The sequence below is a fragment of the Cinclus cinclus genome, chromosome 6 (genome assembly GCF_963662255.1).
Source record: "Cinclus cinclus chromosome 6, bCinCin1.1, whole genome shotgun sequence".
In the NCBI taxonomy this organism is placed as follows: Eukaryota; Metazoa; Chordata; class Aves; order Passeriformes; family Cinclidae; genus Cinclus; species Cinclus cinclus.
The window spans coordinates 10,262,492-10,280,118 of record NC_085051.1 but is presented as its reverse complement, the minus strand read 5'-3'; the positions used below and the strand labels follow the sequence as shown (position 1 = coordinate 10,280,118).

The following is a 17,627-nucleotide window of genomic DNA, read 5'->3' as shown; positions in this document are numbered from 1 at the left end:
CCTTCCTCTTTCCTGTGAGCCCATTGCCTGCAGAGTGCACTTGGGGCTTCCTAGAACTTGAAATTTGCTTTCTCAGAAAAACAGTAGCCAAACGTGTCTAAAATTGCTGATGACTTTGTGCTCAGTCCTTGGGGACTGCTATCCCAAGAATTGGAAACTGTTAAGTACTCCTCTGGGTATTCCTGGGAGAGGTTCCTCTGAAACCCAAGGTGAGTCAAGTTTGGCTTCCAAGACCCAGCAAGTGTTTATTTCCTGCTGTAGCTGTTGATTAGTGAGCTCAATTCCCAGCTGGACCTTTCCTTTAGGTTTATATATTTGTAAACATTTCTAAGAGGTTGCCTCAACTAAATAGTTTACAAGCTTGATCTCCACCAATAAAGAAAGGCTTCTCCACGAGTGGGCTGTTCTGGTCACATTGCTCCATTGTATTGGGCTTTCCCAATTCATGGTTAGAATGGGCTGCAGAGGAGGATGGTGAGAGCTCCACATTGCAGGATTTCTGCACTTTGGAATTCATGAGTGTTTTGGTTTTTTTAATCTCTTTCAATTGACCTGACTGGTACTGTTGGTAACAGTTTTGAACTCCTTCCAGGGTAAGTGAGGCAAAGGAGTTAAGGAAGATCAGACTGGCCTCTTACCTCACTGTTCAGCTTGGGACTGAACTAGGGCCTTCCAGCAAAAAAGCAAACCTACACTTTTTCTACAGAGCCCTCACTTCGTCCAGCTTTGGTAATGGAATTGTCTAGAGGAGAGAGCAATGGATCCCTGACAGGAGGGACTGTTCTGACCTGTCCCATGGAGTTAGTTGCAGGACCCTGGGGTAAAGAGTAGCTCTGCAGTACTTTGTTCAGCATCCAGCAAGCTGGGGCTCCTAAGCAGACTGAAGAGGTGAAGCCCTACTACATGGGTGGTAGCTGAGTTCAAGAACCAGCTGGGAGCCCTGTCAGAACCCCAGGCAGGACACAAGGCAGTAGCTGACTGCTTGAGCAGGGCAGATGGGTGTGAGTTTGGCTCTGTGGGTTTGCCTCCAAGTCCTCATAGGAGAGTCAAAACTGTTCCTATCTTTGAAAGATTATGGATTGCAGAATTTTAGCAGACAGTGTTTGCTTTTTGCCCCACAGAGTGAGAAGCAGTCAGTTTGGCTGCTAGACCATCTTCTGTAGGATTGCCTGTTTGCTTTGCTGCCAGGAGCTGCCCCACTGGAGAGGCTGCCTGCACCCCCAGGCAGGCCAGGCCCTGCACAGGAGCCTGGCTGGCAGCAGCTTCCTTCAGCCTCAGTTTGCCCTCCAGAAAGCTGCTTTGTGGGAGATAAGGGTAATCTAGAACATGGCACAATACTCTGTGGTGGTACCATGGGGCCTGTTCTGCTCTCCATGGCCATGTTCGCAGGGAGCCAGCCAAGAGCTCTGGAAACATGGATATGGTGCTGGGCAGGCTGGCACTGGCCCTGGCCTTGACACAGCAGGAGAAAGACAGAAGGCAGTAATGGTAAGGTATATAGGATGTGCTGCTTACACAGTTTATATTTACACTATAAGTATTGCATATGGAAACAGAGGTCCCTGAAAATACAGATACACTCTAGAGTGAAGTATGGGTTGAGTAACAAACTGAAGAATCTGAGGCCAAGAGACAAATAGAACTTCCAGATTTCTTGACTGGTTTCCTATTAGCGGTGATGTGTTTCAGCTTCCTGAATTAAATTTGGAGCCTTCCCAGAAATGGCTGTGTGGGGTTCAGGATCAGCCCCAAATACTTTCATCTGATTGCAGCCTCTGGTGTGGGTGTCTGCATAGCTGCTTCTTTTGATGGGCATTGTAGAAGACAGTCTGTGGATTTTCAAAATCCCCATCTAAAGCAGCATAATGCTGCTGCATTGATGCATCCCCTCCTTGAAGCCTTCCTGACTAGCAGCCCAGATAATCTGCATGAACACCTGGATGGGAGATGCCATGGATGAATGCTTTCTCTGCTTGGCCTGGGTTATTCCTAAGCTTGCAGAATGAAGCAGGTCAAAGAAGACTTTTCAAATTAAACACTTAATTGAAACCTCAGATACTTTGTTCTCTCAGTTCTTTGTGTAGAAACCTCCAAGAGAGCTGTTCTTGTTAAATGCACAGGTTAGGTGAGACTCAGAAAACTGCTTCCAGAGCCTTGCTATGTCACAGTGGAGATGTCCTAAAATCCTTGCATTCTTTTTCATAAATGCCAGAGGGTGTTCACCTGTCTGGGTCTGTATTTGAATTTGAAGACTTCGTGTCCCAGGGTGTTTTCTCCAAGTCACCCAAGGTGCCACCATTCTCTCTCTTGTTGTTTTGTTGTCAGGAAACATCAAATGCTTCTCCTGTGATTCTCCGAGTGGATCCCCAGGGCTTTTATGTGTACTGGACCTATCAGAGCACGGTAAGCGCTGAGTCTGCCCAGCTTGGGCTCCAACCAGCCAGGTCAGGTTTGTGTGAGATGACAACACTGCAAGTGCTTGAGTCCTGCATTTGGGAGCAAACTGCCACACTCATCCCTCTTTAGCAGGGACAACCCACCAAGGAGTGGGAGCTGGTCAGTGGCAGGTTGATCCTCAGAGCACCTGGAAAGTGCAAGAACTGAAGGTGTGAGTGGGGCCTTTCTGTGCCTTTCACACTTTCACCTTTTTTTGACTTCTGAAGAGCTCATTACTTGTCCTTCAAAGGACTTCATGGAGAACAGTTGTGCTGATATCCCTGTCACCCAGCAAGATACAGGATTCTCCTAACACTGGGGCCATTAACTGACTCTTTGGGGTTTTTAAACATTTTCATTAGAAAGTAGTGAACATAGTAATGTAGGGCCTACATAGAGTCTGGAGAGCAACTTGTGCTTAAAGTCATGTTTGCAGCAAAGACAAGATGCCAGCTGCTGCAGGAGAGGGAGAGGCAACACGTGGAGGAAAGAGAATTCAGTTCCTCACTGATGAGTAGCATCAAGTCATGGAGAGGGAGGTGGAAGGCTGGGCTTACTTCTGCTTTCCAGAACAGGCTGTGGTTCAGCTCTACTTCCTCCGCCTGACCTACATGCCATGGCAGAGTCAGACAGTCCTGCACAGGCCCTGGCCAGGGACCTGGTGGATTTGGGTGAGCTCTACCTTTCCAGAGATTGTGCCCAGTGCCAGCTGGGATCAGGCACTGCCACAACTACATCCCCTGAGAAGAGTGTCACAACACCGGGGACTGTCACGCCCCTTGCTGTCTCTGTCACTCCTGTTCTACTTGAAAGGTCCACTACTTGAAAGGCAGTAGAATTTCTACTCTAAGGGTTCCAGCAGGAAGAAGTGGAGCACGAAGTGAGGCGAAGGGAGCTGGTGTCGTCATGAAAAGGGAGATACTTCATTGGGATACTTGGGAAAGGGGCTGGGAGAAGGAAGCATAACTGCCACAAGAAACCTCAGACTGGAAGGGGTCTCACATGCCTGGAAAATGCTGTTGATTAGCAGCTAAAGTACACTGAACTGCTTTTGCATTAGGGACTCAGAAAGGAGTGGGATTAGGAGTAAAATTACTTCCTGCTTAACAATAAAATGGGGATACAGCCAGAAGACATGGCATCCACATTGTCCTGTACTATGATCTTGGAAAATAATAATATCTGCTGCAACAAGTATAATTTGTTCTCCAGGCCCATGGTGAGAAGAAAACTTAGTAACAGAGGAAGGAAATTCAGGTTGGATATTAAAAGAACAAACAAGACAGCAAGCCAGTAGTGAGGACATGGAGGGGCTGCCTGGGGAAGGCTGTGCAGTGTCCTCTGTGGGAATAGCTTCCCTCCTTGCTGTGTTCCTGCTGGGAGAGCTCTCCCACAGGGAAAGACACTAAGTCAAACCTGATTTACAGCTTCTGGGGGCTCTATCATGGGAGTGCTTTCCTTCCTCCTTTGTCTTGCCTCATTTTCCTTGTCCTTATTCTGTTGTAGGAAAGGGAAATTCTGGATATCACCAACATCCGAGACACCCGAGCAGGGCGATTTGCCAAAATGCCCAAGGTGAGTCCACAGCTTCTTTGTGTCCAGCATTTCAGTGGAAAGGCAGGGCTGTCTGTGGTTTTTGTGGGCTCAGGCAGTTTGTCCTGGATTTCTTTAGGAAGAAAGTAGAGAGGCTCTCATCTCCTTACATCACAGCTATGTAAATACAGAAAAGCCATGTTGACTCTTGTCCCTGACCTCCCAGGGACCCTGTGTGCACCCAAAAGTAGCACTTCCAGACTATGGTAAATGTGCTCATTGGAAGGAATATGTCAGAAAGCCAGGAAAATAAATTCCCCTTCCAAGTGCCCTGCTACACTGGTCAGTCCTGCTGGAGACACTGATGCTCCTGCATTGAGTCACCAGAGCTGCTCTTGTGTAAGGATGCACAGGGTACCCACAAATCTGGAGTTACAATGCCATTCCAACAGTGTGTGCTGGGGTTTTTCACTTTAAAGGGAAGAAAATACATTTTCAGAAAAACTAGTTTCTTTTTTTTTTTCTCCCATAAATTTTTACATTTGCACGTGTTCAGGGTTTTGTTCTCGATTTCAGTTTTAATTGAAGCTTCTTGCAGCCCTTGTTAGGACTTTTGTTTCTGAGAGCTTTTTGTTTTTAACTTTTCCAAGTATGGGAAAAGTAACCAGAAAACTGCAGTATAGCTCAAAGGTGGAAAAGGGACCAAAGAAGTAAAGCTGATGGGTCATGTGGTGACATGGATGACTTTCTTAGGCAAAAGGGAAAGGTTTTGCAATATCTCTTGAGCCTCAAGCAGCCTTTTGCATAAGTGGTGTGGCTGTTTTCTCAATCTGCTCTGAAAGTGTCTTTTTGGGGTTCCCCAAGACCAGTATTACTCAAAATACCATAATAATGTGGGTGCCGAAGGCACAGCAAAGGTCAAAGAACAGTACCCATCTTCTTAAAAAAAATCTTATTTCCTTCAGAGAAACTGCCTTTCTCCTTATAAGTTTACTAGAATGGAACATACTTCAGTTTTCAATGAGCCTAAAACTTAGCAACGTGTTTTGTGGGAATTGTGCTTTAAAAATGCTGTAGGAGGCTGGTTTTTCATTTGAGAAAATAAAATATTTGGGGCTGTTTGAGTTGATGCTGCCCTCCAGATTGGGCACACTAAGGAAGAGGCTGACTTAATTTTAGGTATGAGATAATCTTTTCTAGGGTGTTAAACTTTGAGGAATAACCTGTTGTCAAAATGAACTGATCTTTGATATAGATGATAAATTGCTGGGGGAAGTACTGAGGCCATGGCTGGATATCCTAGTAGTAACAGGAGGCTGAAGAAACATGTCCTTGATTTTAGGAATTAGTTAAGGAAGACTAATTGGAGAGTACAAAAAGACAGTTTGCCAATGGTACAAAGTTATTTGGGGCAATAAAATCAGGCTGGTTTGTAGGAAGACCTTGAATTGCTGATTGACTGCATAATCTAATGAGTGATACATTTTATACAGATAAAAATCAGGCAATGCACACGGAAAAAATCCCTCATCCTTCTGTAATAACAGGCCCTGAGTTGACTGTTGCTATTCAGAAAACATTGTGGGTGTATGATAAAATATCAGTGTAGTGTTCAGCAGTATTTGCCCCCTAAAAGTAAATTATATGTTAGGAATTATAAGGAAATCATTAGGAAGTCATGCTGTTGTGTACACCCCAATTGTATCCATATTTATGTGCAATTCAAGTGTACTCTCAAATCAGGTGAGAAGTGGAAAAGTTATGGGAGAGCAGCAGGATTAACAAAGGAATGAAGTGGCTGCTGGGTAGGAGTAGGAGGGACTGTGTTCTGGCAGAAGGAGTAGGATGAATGGGATGTGGAGTGCTGTGCCATCAGGAGTTGAATGGAGAAGGGGAGCACGAAGCAGTTACTCAGGGTTTGAAGCAGTTACACAGGGTTTCTTTTAGTGCAGGATCTCCATATAAGGTGGAATTTTCCAGAGATAGGAGTGGCACAAGCAGGAGGTGCTGTTGCTGCTGTCTCACCTCGTATCACCATGCCATGGGTGATGCTTCCTGCACAGTCATGGAAATGTGAGTATAAAACATCAGAACAAGAAGGAAATACCCTCAGAGGGTTATTAAATGTGAGATAATGCCTCTGGGTTAGGAAGCTGCTGAATCCTAAATTGCTGGAAGCTGCAGGAATGTGTCAGGGAAGTGCCAGTGCATTTGCCCTGTTCCAGAACTTTTCCCTAGGCACCTGGGTGGAGCTACTCTTTGTTCGAGCTCTTGTAATAGGCCAGGGATGGGATTTTAGAGTCCTGGGAATTGGCTGCAGAAGAACAACGAAGCAAAGGTCAAGCACTGACTGATTTAAATATTCTCAGTGGGCAGAAGTGATGCACTTGATGACAACCTTTGCTGTGAAAATCCCAAGTGCTTTTTGAATTCTGCATTTTAAAGAGACTCATTTGAAATAAGTCCCCTTTTTATTTCAGGGAGTTTTCTGGAGTTCTGTGGTAGCATGTAATGAAATGCACTAGACTGGCTCCTTATCCACCTTTTCCTTGTGGATCCTGGGGAGGTCTTGTGTGGGCACTGAAGGGGTGTTGAATCAAGATGTGCCATCTGGGTCTGGAAAATTCTGACTTGCATGTACCTCTGCTATCCTTGATGCCTCTGGCTTAAAGCCCTTGGGGTCATATTCATTTGGCTCTCCTGAGAACATAAGTTCACAAAGGAATGCAGAAAGCAGGGGAAAATTCTTGACATGAACCACCACACCCTCCACATGGGGCAGCTATGGCTGGGGCGTTGTTACAAAAGGCATTAATATAAAAAACTGGTGTGGTGAAGCAAATAAAAGTCTGTTTTGAGGTGGAAAGATGAACATGGGTGCCATTTTGCCCTGTTACAAAATAGTGGTTTGGAATGGTTGTGGAGTAGAACTGTTGGAATTAATACAAAGAGTTACTTGTTTCACTGCCTGAAGGTGGAGAAGAAATTAAATGAGCCATCAGCCTTATTTCAGACAAGGATTAGGACAGGGAGAGCAGGATCACAGCTGGAGGAAGAGCTGTGGATGGCACCAGCAATAAAAGGAGCATCCTTTCCCCTTCCCTGCAAGTGATGCCCCAGTCAATCCACAGTTGTTCTGAGGCAAAACCTGTGGCCTGATTTTCCTGCTGCATTATGACTGAAGCAATTCCAGGGGAAGGAGAGTGCTGTGTGAAGAGCATCTGTGCCCCTGCTTTCCAGAGCAAGAGGCTGTGTAAGTTCAGGCTGTGCCTCAAGGATGTAACCTGCCTTAAGTTTTCCAGTCCCACAGCTCTCCCTGGGAGGGGGTGGGTCACTGTGGATGTTGGGAGTTCCCTTCCCTGCTTTCAGTACCACTTTCCCACCACTGCCGAGGACGAGGTTTGGGGTTTTTCTGTGTAACCTCTACAACACGAAGAATAACACCAAAGCAGCCACGTGGAAAACCACTTGAGAAGCAACCTGTGGCTGTGTGCACTGCCATCACGGGTCACAGCTGGGACCCCATCCGTGGTTAGGGATGGTTAGGGATGGTTAGGGAGCAGGTAGTGCCCAGCACAGCGTGAAAAGGGACACACTAAGGGCTGCTAGCCATAGGAGCCACCCCAAATGGAAATGGGGCTCGCCTGCCTCCCCCAGCCCTCGTCTCACCGCAGAGCAGAATCCTGCCCGGCTCCTCCTACGCAGGGCTCCCCTGCTCACCCTCCCTTGCGAGCTTCTTTGAGAGCGGCTTCGAGTTTCTGCCGTGACTTTTCTTCGCGGAATTTTTTTTTTTTTTTTTTTTTAAGAGGGGGCAGAACGAACTTTGGCGTGTGTTCAAGAGTAATAAAGATAAGAATAAGCAGTGCCTTTGAACAGCAAGGAGACAAGATTAAAAAGCTATTGACTGTAGTTCAGCAGTGTGCAGATACAGATCAGGCTGTTATTTACAATCAGGTCTGTGTTTTCATTTCAGTAATGAGGAACAATAACGGCCCCACAGTTGTGGGGCTTTTTATGGTTTCGTTTTTTTAAGGTACCAAGGCCCAGAGTGGTGACAGAGAATCTAATAATTCACTGTGTTTTAGGCCAGACTTCTGGGCTGTTGGCTGTGTCTTGAGGTTTGTTTAGATGTTTCAGGAGGCATTGGCTTTGAGACAGGCATATTTTTTAATGAAACCAGAAGTTGTTCTTATTGTCATGATTATAAACCAGTTTCATACTCTAGCCACGTTCTGTTGATGTTGAACCTGGAGATAGAGCCTGAACTGCACATTTTACAGGGAGAAAATGATACTGAGGCATTTCACTCATGTTTTGAGATGATAAAGTTGAGGCCAGTGGGAATGTTCAGGCACCATGCAGGACAATCACAGTGCCCTAGGAGCTGAGCCGTGGCTGTGAGCCACAGGTTGTAAACACTGTGGGTGGTCAGTGGTTCTGCTGCAGCACAGGGGATGAGCAGCTCTGGCACTGGGATTCAGCAACTTGTGAGCCCAGGGTGGAGCTGAACTAAGTCTGATTCCAGCCCTCCAACTGGAGAGTGATCATATGGAGATGCCAATCTGTGAGTGTGCAGGATGGAGGCAGGTACAAGCCTAGGTCTGGCAAAGGATTTATACATAGCGGAGCAGGAGCTGAGCAAGGAACTGGGCAGGTGTGAGTGATGGCCTTTGCCATGCTGGGCCCTCCTGCTTCTGCCATCACTGTGTAGTGAGCTCTGGGGCCACACATTCTCCTCTGCCCCTGGCAGTGTATTGCTGCTGGATTGTAGAACACCTTGGGCTATTCTGTGCCTAGGAATCTGAGCTGCTGCATTTTCCAGCTCCTTTAAGTAAGACACTGAGAGCTGAGAGTGCTTTGCTGTGGATTTTTGTCTGTGTCCCTGAGATGCTTGGCACAGGGACAGGCTGGCCTTCCCCCTTGCATAGCCATTATCTCCAGCATGGAGCAGCAAGTCAAATGGGAACAGGAATGTTACCTCTGGAGCCAAAGGCACTGGAAATACCTTGGGGCTTCCTTTTTCCCTTCTGGCAACCAAATAAGACTTCTCCAAAAGAGAAGATTTGTTGTCCTAGTGCCACAAGACACAACTCTGTCAGGGCCCAGTGCCTCAACAGGTCCTGTTGTCAGTTGGCTCTGCCCCCTTTCAAGCAGAGAAAGGACCATCCCTCTCTGTCCTGTGTCTATCTCTCTTTGTTTATATTTGCATGACAGTTTGTTTCTCTCTGGACTATGGATCTCTGTACAGCTGAGGATTTTAGGGAAATCAGGAGGGTGGGATGTGAAACACTAGCTGACTCCATATTTCAGCCACCCTCCTAGTAGGTTGTTTTCTCCTTGTCTGTTTTGTTTTTTTTAAGGGGATTTGCTAAAAGTGTCTCCCTTCTGATTTGCATGGCTAATATGCGTGTCCTGCTTTTCATGCAGCATTTCCTATTTTTCCTTTATGGCTACCTGCAAGGTGACAGTGAGTAATCCCAGAGTGAAGCTGTGGCACAAGGCGCTAAAGGAGTGCAGGTTGTGAAAGAGCCACGATGTGGCATCAGGTTCAGAGTTCCTGCACACAGTCTCTGGTCCTCTCTCCATATCTCTGTTGGGTGTTGGATGCATCACCGGCTGGATAAGGGCAAAAGTGCTCGGCTTGCTGAGGACATGGCCTGGACAGAGAGCTCTGGAGAGAGCCAGGTGATGAATGTCTGCTAGAGAGCAGCTTACAGAGAAGGAAGGGCTGGGAGGAGCCCTGGGTAACAAATACAGGAAATGAGTTCAGCACAACCACAAGTTCACCATTGTTCGGGTCTCCTCTCCTGTACAGCCCTGGAGCTGAACAAATGCCGGTGCCTTTGCAAGATGAAGTTAAGTTTGGGGTTAAAATCCCAATGCTTTGCCGCTGGTGCTGGAAAGTTGAGCTCCAACAAGGAGTTGCCATGAGTGTGGGAAGATGTGGTTGTTTGGTGGTGCTCAGTTCTGTGTAGGAAAATGGCTCACAAAGCAAGGAGCCATTTTAGAATTCCCTTGTAGAAAATAGGCAGATTATATTCCTTCCGTTTCCTCCCTCCAAATGCTCTGGGATTAAACAGGTTTCAGAGTTACCCCCTTGGAGAGGTGCTTTTCCAAAATAAGCGACAGCAGTCAGATGATCCTGATTTACAATCTAGGCCATTCTGGTTTTTTTAGATGCCTGTTTGCTACAGCTGTGTCAAAATTGCAAATGCTCTAGATATTAGGAAATTGAAGTAAAAAAAAATTCTGCAGCTGCTTATGAGATGCATACAGCTCTGTGTGTGTCATGGTGCAGGCTGAAACCTGAAGGTGTGCTCAGAATCCAACTCCAGTTTAACTTTCAAGTCTGACCTGCTCTACCCATCCCAGATTGTGGATTTTGCCCTGTTTCTAAAGCAGCAGGTGCTCTGACAGCTCCCTGTTTGCTTGGCCAGGGATTTCTCCTGCACTTCACATAATGGATCACTGGGCTTTATTCTAAGAATGGAAATTTTATCTTCCCATTGTAAACAGCACCATCAGTAAAACTCTGGGATACCTTGGCTTAGTGACACCATGCATAGGAATGCAGAAAATGCTGAATAATTTAAAGGATTTTATAAATACTTTCATATGGTGCTGCAATGCAAGTACCACTAATCGGATGAGCCTTACACTTAACCAGACAAGTCTCTGGTGAGCAATTGCTGCAGGGTACTGGAATTTCTATGGAAAAAACCACTACTAGCAATTGACAGCAGCAGAAAATGCAGCTTGGAGGGGAAGAATCCAACTCTGTCAGGGGGTCCCAAAAAGCATATTTCTTGTGGAGGGAGGTTACACATAAGGGTGTCACACTAATACACTTTTTAGTGTGTGTGTTTTGATGAAATCAAGTGGTTACACACCTCTTGCACAAGCAGGTTAAACCTTCTCCTGCTTGTTTGCAAGTTTCAGAAGAAATTTCTTTAAGAGCAGTCTCCAGCTTTGACTTTTTCAGGGGTATTAGTTATGGTGGTTTGCCCCATGGAGGGTCCAGTAATGCAGACTCCAGAATAATGATAAAAAATAAGGAAAGCCGAGGAAATTAACATTGCACTAAGCCATTTTGCAACTTGTGAGATTCTTTCTGTGAATTTGGGCCAATGTGTGTGTTGGGTCTGGTTTTTTGGGGTAGTTTTCCCTCATTCTCCAGTTACTCCCATCTGTTCTGTTTCTTTTGCAGTCCCTGAAACTCCGAGAGGTTTTTAACTTGGATCACCCTTACAGCACCTTCCTGCTGAAGACCCTGACAATTGTATCTGGCCCTGACATGGTTGACCTCACTTTCCATAACTTTGTGTCCTACAAGGAGAATATTTGCAAGGTATCAGCCCTGAGGTCATGGAAATACAGGGAACCACTAAGGATTGGGGCATTCAGATGGGATCAGGAAAGGAAAGGGGAAGACAGGACCCTGAGCCCTCTCAGCATTACTGACAAGGTTATAAACAAGTAGGTTTAGGTTCCAGTTAGGTGTGGTATCTCTGTAGTTCTGGAAGCTTCTGCCCTGCATGGAAAAGGACCAGTAGAAGACTGGTAATTGTTATCTTTCATGTGTTTTGTATGGATGAATAGGCAGCTGAGAAGTGGAAAAGTTTCAGCTCCTAATGTTTATAGGCAGGAGGAAGGTGATAGAGTCAATCCCAGAAGGATACACAGGATAAGGGGTAACAATTTTAAATTGGAGGAGGGTAGATTTTGGTTGGATGTGAGAAGAATTTCTTCTGTGTGAGGGTAGGGGGGCCCTGGCACAGGTTGCCCAGAGAAGCTGTGGCTGCCCCATCCCTGGAAGTGTTCAAGGTCGGGTTGGACAGGGCTTGGAGCAACTTGGGATAGTGGAAGGTGTCCCTGCCCTTGGCAGGATGTGGGATTGGATGGGCTTTAAGGTCCCTTCCAAGGAAACCATTCCAGGATTCTGTGTCCTTTCCGTGTTTGCTGTGTACTTCTTGGAGCAGTTTAGTAGTGCCCAGCTGCCTCTGTGCTGTTTGTTCCAGGACTGGGCTGAGGATATTATGGCCATTGCTCGGAATCCCCTCATGTACAACGCTCCCCGCTACACCTTCCTAGAGAAAATGTAAGTCCTTTTTGAGAAACCTGAAACTTCTGAAACACCCATGTCCTACCCTTTCTGACAGTACTGAAACAAACAAACAGAAAAAGACTTCTAAGCATCCAGGACCCTTGGCAGCCTCCAGACTAAGGCCTGGGTCATGCCAAGATTAAGCTGATGGTCCATAGGACCCCAGTTTTCAGTTCAGTCTTATATTGTTTTCCCAATTGCATATTTTTCCTTTCTTCTCACTTAGTAGGGTCTCTTAAGATTGTACAAATGCATTTTTGTAATCTTGTTTGGGGTTTTTTTCGCAGTCTAGTGAAGCTGAAGTTGCAACTGAATGAAGAGGGAAAGATTCCTGTCCGGAAGTGAGTGTGGATATTTGTTTCATTGTGTGTTCAGTCAGGCTAGAGGCAGAGCAACTGGTGAGAGGATGGTTGCTCAGTGGCTTCAGCTGTCCACTCTTCCTATACCTAAGAGGCAGAGAATTTCCCCTCTGTGTCCATGGAAGTGCTTCTGCTGCGCCTAGGTGGCACATAATATGTCTGGAAAGGAGACTTTGACCTTCATCTACAGCAAGAAATGGCTTAAATAGCCACAGATATCACTTCCTGGTTGTTGCCAAGAAAAAAATCAACAAAACAAAATGACTGTAGTAAAATTCTGATCACAAATTATTTTGCAAACCTGAGCTGAAAGGTGGGTGAGGTATAGGATTGTTTCCCTACATTGTAAGGATTGTAAGGAGTTCTCTATTTGGAGAGCTCTTTGCTGGACTCCCCAGCTCACCTGCAGCAGGGCTCCCTTGCTTTTCTTGTCTCCTCTCTGCCCATGTGACCACTCCAGTCCTTCCCCACTTCCTCCATCCCTCAGCCTTTGCTCTGGATGTGCATGAGAGCAAAGCAGCCTCTGGGGCAGTGTTAGTGCTGGTTTAGGAGCAAAACAGATGGAGATTTGTCGTTCCCTGTCCCCAGCATGGCCTTGTGCATCAGGTAGGGCTCCCATTAGAATGGGAAGCAAAGCACAGCCTGTTCCTTCTCCCCTGCACTATGTGGCATGAATCTGGAATTGATTTTGTGCCATTCAGTGTCTTCCCCAGTAAAATTGCTCCAGGGCTGATCCTGTGGTTCCTCTGTGTTGATTTAGCTCATAGAATGACAAAAGGCAGCACTGCCATGTTGAATTCTCTTTTGGGTCCATAAATGACCTTTTGTTTTAAGAATAAGGAATTGCAGATAGTGCTTTTTGCAAATTTTGAACCACTCTGCTCTAGGTCTGTGCTGTGTTACAGCATCATAAAAGGTGAGCACTAATCACCCCAAATAAACACAAGACCCCAGGGTGTGTTGTAAAGCAGTGCTGTGCTGGATTAGGGCAGTGCTGACTAAATGGGCTCCTGGAGGGCTGAGCTTTATTCGACACTAAACATTTTTTGTTATTTGTTTTCTAAACCACCAACCTGCAGAATTTCATTGTCAGAAACCAGAATATTCATCAAAGGGCTATTAAAAAATGCGTAGATCTGTAATGAATAACACACTAGGGAAGAGTGCTTTGAATTAATCTTTAAAATGCAAGCAAGGTAGCGGTTGCTGCAGGGAGAAACCAGCTTATTCCTCTGATACAGTCTGGAAGAAAATATCTGATACAGGATGTACCTCTCCTCAGTGCCCATTTCTTGCAGAATGGTAAAAATGCAGACCATGAAGTAGTTCAGATTAAGAATAAGTTTTATAGAAATACTCAGTATCTCCAGGTGCAGGTAAATGTAAGGCTTTCAAGACTCGTGAAAATTCTGAAAATTCGAAGAGCATTTGCCTTTCCTTTAAATATGCAAATCCCTTTGGAATCATACCAAGGCTGCTGCAGTTTTGCCTTGCAAAGGGCAGGGTTTGCATGAGCTGCTGCAGCCCCCACCAGGCACTCCCACCTGGCAGCACAGGGCACTCCTTGTTCCCCTGTTTGCTGTGAGCACCTGTGATTCCAGGAGCTTAACAGAATTGAGGCTGGATTTATCCATGGAGGAGAGCGTAGTGCTCTCAGGGATGTTCTAAAAGGAGGGAAAGTTCAGTTGTTACGTCTCCACAGTACCATAGGAAGCACCTCCAAGAGGGGCAGAAAAGGAGGGATTTTGAATAACAGGGCTCTTATAGAGTCCATAGCAGAAATACAGAACTTCTGCTTTAAATCAGCAGTCAAAAAATCCTGTGTAGGTTTATCAAACTCAATCCCTCAGTTGCTTCCCTGGAGAAATGCCATCTGTCTTTGCTGGTTGACACTTACAGCTGTCTTGCCTGTTTCCCTTGCTGTGCATTTGGAGTGTTGTGCACTGCCTGCAACTCCAGCCCCCACCCAACCTCTCTCCTCTGTGCTGATGTTTGTTTGCCTATCTGGTCAGTATTTTTCAGATGTTCCCTGCAGACAGGAAGAGGGTGGAAGAAGCATTAAGTGCTTGTCATCTGCCAAATGGCAAGGTAAGGGTTTTTCTGGGTATCCAGAAGTCTCATGAGATTGAGAAGGATCTTTTTCCCTGCGCTGACTAGGATGCTCTTGGCTGTGAAAAACCATCAGCTGAGATGCTCGTAGTTGCTTACCTTACCCTACCACTGCCAGACTTTAAATCCAGCCTGCTGGCATCAGTTCTTACTGATGCTACTCTTCCAGTAGCACTTGTGGCTCCAGCACTTGCACTGTGTGGCACAAAGAGCAGCAACACCAGACCAAATGTTCAAGTCACTTACTGGGGCTGTCACAGTTGTCACAGCCAAGTGCTGAGCTATGGGTGTTCATGACAGGTAAGAGCTGTCACGGGTTTGTGGTCCTGACACATCTTCCTTGTGTTCTCAGAATGATGCCATCAACCCCGAGGACTTCCCCGAGCCGGTGTACAAGACGTTCCTTATGAACCTTTGTCCACGGCCTGAGATTGATGAGATATTTACCTCACAGTAAGTTTCACCCAAGCCACAGCCAAGTACTTGGTCTCTTGTGGCAAAAGATAGACAGGAAGGAGGTGATTTAATGTCCTGTGGTTTGTCTAGCCTTAAGCCTTAGAGAAGGGCAGGATCCCAGGTCACTTAATGCCTTCATTCACAGTCTGAATAAAAAGGATGAGACCTCACTGTTCTACAGGACCCTGAAATACAGGGCCCAGAGGGAAGATCAGCCTGAGGAAGGATCAACCTCTCCTGTGTGAAAAGATTCCTGGAGTAATTCCCAGGCCTTATCTCTGCCCCTCTGTGATTCTCTCACTGCAGCCATCTAAAAGCAAAGCCCTACATGACCAAAGAGCACCTGGCAAAGTTCATCAACAAGAAGCAGCGTGACACCCGCCTCAATGACATCCTCTTCCCACCAGCCAAACCCGAGCAGGTGCAGAGCCTGATTGAGAAATATGAGCCCAGTGGGTTTAACATCCAGAGAGGTGAGTCTTGTTCAGCCCTAAGCTCTTGCTATAGAGGTGGGATAAAAGAGCAGATCTCGTGCCTTCTGCCATCCTGCTTCCCAGAGGAGCAGTCAGCCTGGTTCCCACAACTCCTGTTGTTCCCACAACTCTTTCCACTTCCAAAGAGGTGCCAGAACCATTCTCTTTGGCGACCACTAACAGCTCTGTTTGCCGTGCAGGGCAGCTGTCTCCAGAGGGGATGGTCTGGTTCCTGTGTGGCCCTGAGAACAACCTGATAGTGCTGGACAAGCTGATGCTGTACCAGGACATGACACAGCCGCTCTCGCACTACTACATCAATTCCTCACACAACACCTATCTGACAGGTACGGCGGCAGTGCCGGGGACAGGCACACCCAGGACGGGGGAGGGACGCATCAGCCGGGCAGATGTGTGTGCCCTGGGGGTTTCGAGGGCTGGCCTGGCTTTAAATGCTGTGTGACATGAAGCAGTGTCACCCTGCAACTGAAAACGTCTTGTCAGTCTGCTGCGTCCACCTGCTGAAGGCTGGCAGAGATTCCTGTTGCCCCTGCGTGTGCAGGAGCTGTCCTGTGTGAGCAGATAACGCTGAGCCTCTCTCCTGCAGCTGGGCAGTTTTCTGGGACATCCTCTCCCGAAATGTACCGCCAGACGCTGCTGGCCGGCTGCCGCTGCGTGGAGCTGGACTGCTGGAAGGGCCGGCCCCCGGACGAGGAGCCCATCATCACCCACGGCTTCACCATGACAACTGAGATCCTCTTCAAGGTAGGGAAGAGTTTTCCCCGTGGATGCTTTCCCCTGCCTGCTTTTAGACTGATTGCTGAGGGAGCCAGATGGCTGAGGACAAAGATGTTTGAGAGGAAAAGATTGATGGTGAGGTGACAAGTGAATGAATGTGTGGGTAGAAGGAAAAGCGAACAGATAAGCACTAGGTTGGAGTTTGTGTATTTTTAGAATGGGAGGAGTAGCAGAGAGGTTGATGGATGGATGGATGGATGAATGAGCGAAATGTGGGAAGTCAGGAAGCCATGGAGAGATGGCTGAGCAGAGGGGTGTGTGTGTGTGTGCACGGGGCTGTGTCACAGGATGGATGCACAGAATGTGACCTGAGGCCAGTGGGTTTATAGATAGAGGCACATCAGAGGAGCAAACAGAATGGATTTTAGAAAGCACACAGTTAAAATGATTTTATCTTCTGGTCTGCAGCAGGTTTCTATGGCTGACAGTCTCAAATGGAGGCTTTTGAAAGAACAGGGTTCAATTCCTTTCTAATGACCTGAGTGTTGGAGTGTGTTTTGTGGAGCAGCTGGCTTCCCTGAGGATTCAGCTCCCAGGCTTTGGAAGCACAGCACAAAGCCAGGCAGTACAGGGCATTTATTTACAGCTTGCAAGTTACAAATAAAGGCATCACGTTGACTTTTTTTTTTTTCTGCACTCCTTTACACAGCTGCTGCCAACAGGTAGAGGTGCTTTAGATGTTTTTTTGCCAACTCTTTATTTTTCTTTTGTATCTTCCCCCTAATTCCCACACTTCACTATTACTAAAATATTTATGTATGAAGGAGAAAACAAAACAAAACCAAAAAAAAAAAAAAAAAAAAAAAAAAAAACAAAAAAAACAACAAATCAAACCAGTCTTTAAGGTCAGAGAGATTGTCTTCCTCAGACTCCAGAGTAATTTCCAAAGCCCTGTGGTATCACTGCTGCTTTTTGCACAGCAGTTCACTGCAGATAGAGCAGAAATAATGGCATTTGTAGCTGCTGTAATTGCAGAGTTCTGGTGAAGCCTGGGACCATTCCTCAAGGAAATTATAACCTGCTAACACAGCATGTGCTGGGTTTTAGTTTTACATAACACATAGTCCTTCCTTCCACTAAAATTCCTGTAGCTTTTTAGTAGCATTGTCTGAGGCTTCTCCTCAGAGCCTTGAGGCTTCTGTGACAGACTCCCAGTGGTCCATGGAGGAGCAGCTGTGGCAGCCTCCCTCTGTGCTGAGGTCATGGCTGATCCAGGAGTTGGGATGATCCAGGGACTGTAATTGCAAAGGAGCAAATGGCACTTCTTTACTAATTAGCAGGACCAGAAAGGAAAATAGTGGAAAGTTTGTGGCAGTTTAACAGGGGCTTAGGGAAAATATTATTATTTTTTCTTACATC

General features: G+C 46.4%; 1 protein-coding gene across 3 annotated transcripts in view; it reads left to right on the top strand.

The window, feature by feature from the left end:
* The window catches only part of PLCB2 (phospholipase C beta 2), a 42,703-nt gene that overhangs the window by 7,792 nt on the left and 17,284 nt on the right, over nt 1-17,627 (top strand). For all 3 annotated transcript variants that reach the window (XR_009933328.1, XM_062495923.1, XM_062495922.1), the window contains exons 2-11: nt 2,326-2,403; nt 3,943-4,011; nt 11,177-11,317; nt 11,988-12,067; nt 12,361-12,414; nt 14,445-14,520; nt 14,894-14,994; nt 15,304-15,470; nt 15,671-15,817; nt 16,078-16,235. Coding sequence is in view for 2 of the 3 variants with exons in the window: in XM_062495923.1 (XP_062351907.1) it covers nt 2,326-2,403; nt 3,943-4,011; nt 11,177-11,317; nt 11,988-12,067; nt 12,361-12,414; nt 14,445-14,520; nt 14,894-14,994; nt 15,304-15,470; nt 15,671-15,817; nt 16,078-16,235 (1,071 nt within the window). In the remaining variant the exon portion in view is untranslated. The remainder of the gene's footprint in view (nt 1-2,325; nt 2,404-3,942; nt 4,012-11,176; nt 11,318-11,987; nt 12,068-12,360; nt 12,415-14,444; nt 14,521-14,893; nt 14,995-15,303; nt 15,471-15,670; nt 15,818-16,077; nt 16,236-17,627) is intronic.